We start from the raw sequence: 9,559 nt of genomic DNA, 5'->3' as shown, positions 1-9,559 counted from the left end.
ATAAGTCATGTAGACTAAACACCACAGTGAACGGTTAGTCTGGAATAAAAAGGTGGTTCCCTTTGGAAAAGTGGGATTGTTTGAATTGCAGTGGAGGAGAAAGCGTTTATAACCTAGCGCATGTTTTTCCAGACATAAGATGGACTTTGTAATGCAGCCACTAGGGGTAAAGCGCACCAACCCCGGACTGAGGACTTCTGGCTCGAGTCAAAATCTGTCCAGCACACTCGGGATGACAGGACGGGGAGCCGAGACATCCGTTCGCTGAGAACATGATAAACTAGTCGGTTAACCATCCTACACAGTTTGTTCATGGCTAACTATGAAATACAAGCTGATTATACCGGGTTAGCTCGTTGAAGGTAGGATCACCGTAAGAAGAGCTGGGAATTGAAGCGCTAGCTTTGAAAGCTAACTTTTCGTTAGCGGGCTACCATTAGCTAGCTAATGTTAAATCAAAATAAGCATTCTAGTTGACCTCCGCCAACCAACGTGAACTAACGTTACTGACCTATTTATTGTGACCCTTTGGTTTAACGGTACCTAACACTTACACACGAAACAGTACGTGGGAAGTTTCTCTCCCGTCCCAGAATCATGGCGTCGACGTGGTTTAGTTGGACAACATATGCAGAGGAGCACTTCTGACTTCGGGCTGTCAACAAGCTCGCTGACGTTAGCTACCCTGGCTAGCCAGCTAGCGTTAGCTCTCTTGCTACCATGGCCAGAATGGAGAACGGCCGTCAGTCGGTGGACACGAGAAGCATCCGGACCATCAGCAGCAGCCACATCGACGACGAAAGCTCTTTGGGATCCGACTCCGAGATCAACGGATTCACCAGCGACAGACAAACGGACAAATATGGATTCATCGGCGGGGCTCAGCAGCACACGGAGGAATCGTAAGTCTCTCCTCGACTCGACTCACTGCTTCATCGCCACTCAATTATTCAAAGGATGCGAACTTGATTTTTTAAAATTATTTTTAATTTTTTCAATTTATTTTTATTCCACCTCAGCAAAATCTTAGAAGGGGAACGACATGTTGATGTCTCAATGATTACTTATGACTTAAGTTATCGCGGGGCTCCGTACCTGCTGCGTGGCACTGTGTGCGTTTAGATGTTTAGATGTGTGGCAAATACACAACCCGTAGCATGTGCTTATCTTCATTCCCTCATGTAAACCATTTGTATCATAGATATATATCTTATTACTATTTTTTTAGGGAAAAGCTAAGGAAACAATTCACACTATTTCTGTGGTTGTTTTTGAATTAGTTAATTCATAGCCTTTGACACAAGTGTTTTTTTTTTTCTTTAAGAAGGCTTCTGTCTTTCTTTTTAAATGGGGGCCTTGAGCCCACATTACAGCCCTGAAACAGTGGAAGTGGTGAGAGAAAGTTGTGCCAAGCACCGTTTGGCTCTGAACTTCCTTTTTTTTTTTGTGTGGGGGGAGTTTTTGGACCGACTTGGAGCCACGGCTCTGGTGCCCCGTTGCTGAAGGGCCTCTCCTGGCTCACCGTGCTGTGGGTGGTCACACATCCAGGGCTTAACTTGCACTGTTTGGCAGAGATTTGAAGGTTACTGTTCTCAGGGTCTTTAGACGCTGAAGCAGGAGAGTCAAATATTGTTGTACTGATCCCCGATATATATACAGTTATTTTCTTTAACCGTAAGAGGGCTTTCCCAAGTTTACCAAAACTGTCTTTGAAGACTCTTTGAACCCGACAATTATAGGCTTGTGTCGATGAGATAATTACATACCTCAGTAGAGCATCAGACCTCATTCATAATGTTCTTCTTTTTCTGCGAGAACTTTACTTGCCCTCCTTTTTCAATTATTTTTAGATCTAACAGTCATCAGGCTAGATGTGGGTTTGTGTGTTTTGATTGTCTCCTTAAAACGAGGTTCATAGCTCAACGACTGCATATGAACAATGACCACCTACGCAGATCTGAGGATACACCCAGAGATGAGCAGTCTTTCTGGGGAGGGTTTTTGTTTTGTTTTTGTCACACCCTTCCCATATTCTGCCTATTTATGTTCAGCCAATCAAAAGGTTTACTTGAGTCTTTGTTTTATTTGAAAGACAGGGAGACAGAATTTAGATGTTGAATTAATGTGACAAAATAGTAATTCTTTCCTGTCTTCTCTCCATTGTGCCCCCAGAGCGCAGGATTTGCCCCCACAGGTGCTCCGGCAAAGGGAGTTGAAGTGGCTGGACATGCTCAGCCACTGGGATAAGTGGATGATCAAGAGATTCAACAAGGTCAGACCCAAATATTAACTCAATAACACAAAGTAGCGAGTGCTCTGGTCGTATGTTTTGCACTCTGCTAGCCGTGTGGTTAGGCCGGACCAGCAACCGTAGTGTTTTGGTTCTTACAATTTCTAAATCTTTCTGTGTATGTGTATATATACACATCTGTGGTTCACCTCTAATACCCATGCTGCAAAGTGGCGGACGCAGAGATAGCCGCTGCACTTGTCCTGCTGGTTCTGTGTCAAGCACCCAGCAATTCAGCACAGGGCTGCAGTTTCACCTTGTTTCCATGCGTCAGCAGCACGACAGGACACAACCCATCCCTTTATCGTCACATGCACCATGTGACAGAGTGACAGTCTTGGATTTAGATTTAGGGTGTGGTGGTGGTTGATTTCTATGAGAAGAGCTGCATGTCGAATAACTGACACGGTGAGAGTTTCTAGTCCCTTATTGTGCCCTCTTTGTTCATAATAATATTATTTCTATTATAATAGAAAGGCCTCCTTGGGGAAGCCAGAGTCACATTAAAATGAAAAAGAAATCAATAGTATCCAGAAATTGTATTGGAAGTCAAACCAACACCTGTGTTTGTTCAACCAATCTATTGTGTCCAAAATGGCTTGCAACTCTATATGACATATTATAGCTTCGCTGTTACTTAGACACCCCGCCCAAGTTATGCTTGAGGTATTCTGAGGAAGTATGTAGGCATGCAGCACTGTACACGCAAAGTACAATATATAGTTGGTCAATACTTCCATCCGTCTTTCCCTTTTCTGTTGTCCTTGTTTTATCTTTTTACATTTTCTTGTTCATTCGCAAAAACATGTGGAAAATAAAGAAGAAAAAAAAAATGCGTACCCGGCCAATAAGGCTGATTCTGATTCCAAGAGCGGACTATGGAGGGATATTGCATTACTTTCATCTTGCTTTCGGTACGTCTAAACCTTATTTTCCAGTACAAAATCAATATTCCCAGCTGTCATTTTTCACGACAGACCGCAAGCTTTTACTCTTCTAAACAGCCGATAACTGCAGTTCATGTGTATTCAAAAAAAGGAACCGATACCAAGTGATGGTCCGGGGCTTTTACCACAGACTGCACATGCTGTGCCACACTGAACCGTTGTCACGCTCCGTATGCTGCTTTATTTGGGGATCCCTTGTTTCTGTGGCTCAGGTGAGGCTGCGGTGCCAGAAAGGAATCCCTCCTGCTCTGCGGGGACGTGCGTGGCTCTACCTGTCGGGAGGAAAGGTGAAGAAAGAGCAGAACCGAGGAAAGTTTCAGGTCAGAGATATTTCTGTTTCAGTTCCTTATATGCTGTCCGTGGGCTCTTTTTTTTGTTTGAAATTCTTTAGAAATTGCTACTGAAACTGTGGGTTACTTCTTTGTTTGAGAACTAAAATAAAGTGCTCTTTGCTGATAATACAGCCATCTTTCTCACTGTTTGTTGATTTAAAAAAAAAAAAAAATCTTTTTCAGGAACTGGATAGCCAGCCGGGAGACCCCAAATGGGTGGACGTGATTGAGAAAGACCTCCATCGACAGTTTCCTTTCCATGAGATGTTTGTGTCCCGGGGAGGACACGGGTACGCTGTCTGACACGACGTGACGTTACCGAATGATTGGTAGATTGGTACCACGGCCCTTTTTTTTCAAATCCTTTTTGATTGTGTGTTGGTGTTTCTGACTCTGCGCAGGCAGCAGGACCTGTTCCGCGTTCTTAAGGCCTACACTCTGTACAGACCAGAGGAGGGATACTGCCAGGCTCAGGCTCCCATCGCTGCTGTGCTGCTCATGCACATGCCTGCTGAGGTACACCCCTCCTCCACACACACAATTTAAACTACTGTAAATGTCAGCACACGTTGGGAGGCTTTTGGTGGCCGCAGAGTTAATTTGTTGTAAGGCGTGTCGCTATTTTGGTCTTAGAAAGAAAAATCCAACCGTTTAAAAAAAAAAAAATGCTGCACTTTTTCTTAATTTCTTGACCAAATAGTCTATTTTAAGCTGAGCAGCTTAGAGACAGACTGTACAGACAAAGTTATCATGAGACAAATCTTTGAGTTGCTCAAGACACTGATAGTAGTTGGAACATTGTGACTGCAGCCATGATGACCTTTTTAGAGCTGCAGATGTGTTTACTTCACAGCTGTAAAACTTTGGCAAAAGTTTCTAAAATCTTAGCTTAGTTGTTTAGGTTTTTAAATATCATTTACTGATCCATGTTTATTGCATGAGAACAGAGTTCTAAATGTGAAATATGCTAAAAATCCTGTTAATCATTATAACAAATTCAAAGGAAGAAACTGGTATATGATGAACGTCTACAGAGTGTAAAGGTTTTAAATGCTGCTTATCTATTGGTGTCCTAATGTGACCCAGCTCAGTGATGGTGTTTGTGGTAACGTCACTGTTCTTGTTTTGATCTTGTCTTTCACCCATATGTTATGCAGCCTCTAACGCATTGACCTCCGTGCCTTGTGAGCTTGCAGAAATGTCTGGTAAAACAAACGTTTCTGCTGGGGCTTCCTGACATCATCTGTATTTGTTTCCACAGGATGCCTTCTGGGGGCTGGTCCAAATCTGTGAGAAGTACCTTCCTGGCTACTACAGTCCTGGCTTGGTAAGATTGAAACGCATGCAAGATGACCTCACTAGGAACATAATCTCTGAATTATTTGTATTGGATCAAAAGTATCTTGTGTAACAATTTTTTCTGATGGTTCCTGTTCAGCATTATTATTTTCTAATTATGTAATTCATTTCAAAAGGAAACCACACACATTAACTAAATGCTTCCAGAAACATGACGCATTCTGAATGCTTCACTTTAAATGGTTGAATGTCCACATGCATATCGGGTTGCCTCCCCGACAATAGAGATCAAACCTACTTTTGTTTTCTCTGTTAATGCTCTCCGACCCGTGTCTTTTTCAGGAAGCCATACAGTTGGATGGAGAGATCCTGTTCGCCGTGCTGCGCCGTGTCTCACCAGTGGCCTTCCGCCATTTGGAGAAACACAAGATCGACCCCATCCTCTACATGACTGAGTGGTTTATGTGTGCCTTCTCCAGGACGCTGCCCTGGGCCTCTGTGCTGCGCGTCTGGGACATGTTCCTCTGTGACGGTAACAATTGCTTGTAGCAGTGTAGTTGCACTGGTACACCCCTCCCCCCCTCCTCCTGTTGCTCACCTCGGCTCTCCTCCCTCTCCCAGGTGTGAAGATAATCTTCCGTGTGGGTCTGGTGCTTCTGAAGTGCATGCTGGGTACCCGGGAGAAGCTGAAGGCCTGCCAGGGCCAGTACGAAACCATGGAGCTCCTCAGGGCCCTGGAGCCTCGGTACATGCAGGAGGGCTTCCTGGTCCGAGAGGTAACCGCAGAGAGGCAGCCATGTGGTGCACTGAGCAGAGAGAAAAGCCTTTTAACACAATGCCTGTTCGATAAACATTACCCTGCTTAATTCTCAATGCACAAAATCAATCTGGAAAAGTGTACTGTTCAATCGTCCACCAGATGCAGGAGGAGTTAAATTAGTTTAATGTATCAAAGTATTGCTGAACATTTATGTCCCACATGGACTCATCATGCATGTTGTTTTGTATCTTTCCACTAATGTATATGACCTAAATCCAGCGAGTGTTATTTACCGTAAACCTCTGCCGTTAGTAGTCTTCTACTACGTCTTTTTTGCGCGAGAAATGAACGGCCTCTGTTATCGACAGAAAGTCATATTGCACCGCCGGAATCATTTAGCGGCGTCGCGGAGTGTTGTGGCGGTCATGAACACTGGGCGCCTCAGAAAGGCACCCGAGGAAACAGTAGTGACTCTGAGAGAGTGAATGGAAGTGCTACAGAGACAAATGTATACCAGAGTTCTGCCTGGACAGTGTCTGGGTAGAGCGCCAAGGTTCGTGCGAGTCTCTGTCCAGGCTGACAATACCACCTCTTGTACGAAGGGTTGTCTCGTCTGCGGATGACCCTGCTGCCTGGTAACCTTTTGGCATTTATTGAGAAAGTTCACATTTTTAACACAAAGGCCAAACGTGGAAGGGAACATACTGTGTTTCCCAGCAAAGTCTGGTCTTTTCACACACGGTTCCTTTATGGAAAGTGCTCTGTATCTTGGAGATGGCTTTAATGACGTGTCTCTTCCTGTCGCAGATCCTGGAGGTGCCGGTGACGGCGCGAGACGTGGAGCGGGAGAACTACACCCAGCTGAAGCGCTGGAAGAAGAACCGCGGCGAGCTGAATTTCAAATCCCCCCCGAGGATGCACGGCGCCCGCGTCGTCCTGCTGTCGGAGCCGCCGAGGCGCCAGGACCTGCAGCAGAACCCGACCATCGTGCTTGATGTCCCCCAGCCCACCCCGCAGCTCAAGAAGAAGGGGAAGGAGGAAAATAGAAGCTTTAAGAAGAAGAGCATAAAGAAGCCCCAGCCCGTGGGGGAGATCCCAAATCCCTACTCTCTCCCCAACGATCCTCCGCCGCCCGCCGCAGACCCACCAGCTCCTCCTCCTGCTGGCAACGAGTCGCCAGAGGCAGCGCCTCAGACTGACACGGAGCCGCCTCGCCAGCAGCCAGCGCCTCCTACAGACCTGCCCCCCCCCAAAGAATCTCCCCTTCAGCAATCCACACAAAGCCTTAGCAGCACCGAGCAAGATACATACCTGTAGCTCTTTTTCCGTGTGTGTGTGTGAGTGAGAGAACCAAACACCAGCACCCTCCTGCCAGACTTTCCAAGTCTTATTATTCTAATGTTGGACTGTTTTATATTCATTTTAGACATTATATTTCCTATTACATGACTGTGATACACTAAGGCGTCACGTTAAAACGATTTTGTTACTTATTCCGTTCTCAAGTATTCTGTCTACAGGAGAGACGTGTTACTGAGTTATTGGGAGCAAAGTGGTTCTTCATAGGTGTTTCAAGGTTATAATGGGACTCACAGGACAATGAGGTGGCACAGCTAATGCAGGTTTTTATATATTTTTCCACTCCAATTCAACACTATGGAATTTATTGGTCGCTAAGCCTCTTGTATTTCACTAACGGTTTTGTTCACTAGAGGGCAGCCTGGCCGAGGTTTCCACCGTTACATTCCCTGTTAGAGCTGATCGCTGCAGGTGTGCGATTCCTTCAAGGCTTCACTAACTTTGGGAGGTACAATTCTGAGATTGAGCTTTTTTTTTCAGTACGGGAACTTGTGCATTTCATGTTTGTTTTTTTTTCTTTCTTATAATTGAACGGCTTTTGGTCATTTGTTTAAAGTCAGTTTAAATGTGACATTTGTTTGTGCATGCCATGCTAGTGCATATATGGTCAATCTCCCCCCCCCCCCCCCCCCCCGGGTCCCAAGAATATATGCGATTCAACTCCAACATTCACCGGGCCAGGCACTTCCAGACACTTTAAAGCAGCGGTGATTAACGTTACTCCGGCAGCAAGGGGGGCGCACACTGGACATTCCTCACTGCGTGGCACATTCCTGCTTGTTAAAAGCTCATCAGTCTGAGAGCGCTCTCTTGCCAAATGCAATTCTCTATGAAGTATGTATTTGTGCATGTTCTCAAATCACTTAATTGTGCTGAACTCCTTCCCGGCTTTGCTCAAATATCCAGTTGGAGCCAAGAATATGTTGTGCAAATTGGTTTTTCATATATATATATATATATATATATTATGCTAGAAGTTCCAAAGCAGATCAAGACTGATGTTTTGAGATGACATTAGAACCGCTACCTGTGACCAGGTGTACTCTGTACAGTCGAGAGGGATCAAAGGATTTCAAGATTTCTTTGCGATATTTTTGAATAATTTGATAGCGATATATGGAGACATGCAGAGGATGAGGGCTGATTGGACAATCCTTTTTTCTGATGGTTCACGTTTTTTAAAAACTTTCATCACAATGATACAAGTAAAGGGAGTTTTATTAAGCTTAAATACACGTGTAAGATGGGTTTTTGTATGTGGTTAATATACAAACAAATTGCAGAGCAATGCATTTGTCACAAGCAGGGCGGTTTAAAAGGATAACACATTTTTGGAAAGTCCCTTCCCAATATGCAGCTGATCTTTATTTGCTTATCTTACACATTTTACTGATGTTATATTATAATTTAATGCTCATTGTGTAGATACAACCTGTAAAATAACAATTTATTTTCTAATAAATGTATTTTTCAATGTACAATGCTATATTTTACGTAGCAGTTACATAAACCGAGAAGACATGTCTAAATAATTCGATGTGTAAGACATTATCTTTTTCAATCAATTTGTAACACTAAAAAATCCAAAATTTGTGGGTAACTTTTGCAAGTAAATTCTTTTGTTACCATAAAAATGTTCTGGTATTATGTGTCATTTACATTAGGATTAATAAAACGATGTTTGACAAAATGGGGCGATATGCATCATGTTTAAATTGTATGAATAAACTAGTTTGAAGCCATCATAAAAAACTGTGTTGGTTAAATAGTGTTTTTACCCCAAGATGGCGCTGCAGAGTCATCGCTTGTTTGTGAGCATGGTGCTGGGGCATCTTAACAAAGGCCCTTACTCTGACAAAAGGAAGATGAATCACTTTTTATAAAATGTCTAAGCCATTCAGGGAGTTCAGTTATGCTAATCTATACAAACACATAACTTCTCTTCATTGATTATGACCCAATCAGATTTATTGGCGATGTATGCTCACACCTAGAAGAATTTGGTTTTTTTTCATCGGTCCAACACGGTGATACACGGTAGTAGACAAATAAAAACAAACAGCACACAGAGAAGAAAAAGTAAACAAAGGTAAGAATGAAGGTGTGTACACATACGGTTTTTACAAAGTATATAATATATAAACATCAAACTATATATTGGATAAACTGCATTTATAAAACATGTTATCAAGACAGCTTGTTCCATCCATGTGAGCGAGCTACTGGTCTGTCCACCTCGAGCACATATTATGTGAGTCTTTTTTAACATGAATTCCCATAACACAAAACAGAAATGGCATATGTGCTTTAGAGGTGCTGATAGGCTTTGTTGTTACGTTTGGGCAAAATCAGGCTGTATTTATCTATTTATATTAAGCTTTAGCAAGTTAACTGGCCTCTTGTAGCTACATATGCAATGTACATAAAAGAGTAATATCAATCTTCTGATCTAACTTCCTGCAAAAAGCAAGTGATGAAAAGATATTTCCCAACAATGTGGAATGTTTTCTTAAAGCAAATGTGAAAACCAAAAAACGTGTGGTACAGTTAGAAGGTAAGGGATTCTAGAGCG

At 43.3% G+C, this 9,559-nt stretch overlaps 1 protein-coding gene across 1 annotated transcript; it reads left to right on the top strand.

The window, feature by feature from the left end:
- The first annotated feature begins 175 nt into the window (after window positions 1-175).
- On the top strand, window positions 176-8,733 carry LOC119225655 (TBC1 domain family member 10A-like). The gene is made up of 9 exons (XM_037483674.2): window positions 176-902; window positions 2,173-2,272; window positions 3,450-3,557; window positions 3,753-3,859; window positions 3,971-4,085; window positions 4,831-4,896; window positions 5,211-5,400; window positions 5,490-5,644; window positions 6,436-8,733. Exons 1-9 carry the CDS (start codon window positions 721-723, stop codon window positions 6,943-6,945), a joined length of 1,533 nt encoding a protein of 510 aa, XP_037339571.2. The 5' UTR covers window positions 176-720; the 3' UTR covers window positions 6,946-8,733.
- The last annotated feature ends 826 nt before the right edge of the window (window positions 8,734-9,559 follow it).

The sequence above is a fragment of the Pungitius pungitius genome, chromosome 5 (genome assembly GCF_949316345.1).
Source record: "Pungitius pungitius chromosome 5, fPunPun2.1, whole genome shotgun sequence".
Taxonomy (NCBI): domain Eukaryota; kingdom Metazoa; phylum Chordata; class Actinopteri; order Perciformes; family Gasterosteidae; genus Pungitius; species Pungitius pungitius.
The sequence above is the reverse complement of the archived record's forward strand: the minus strand, read 5'-3'. Positions and strand labels throughout refer to the sequence as shown.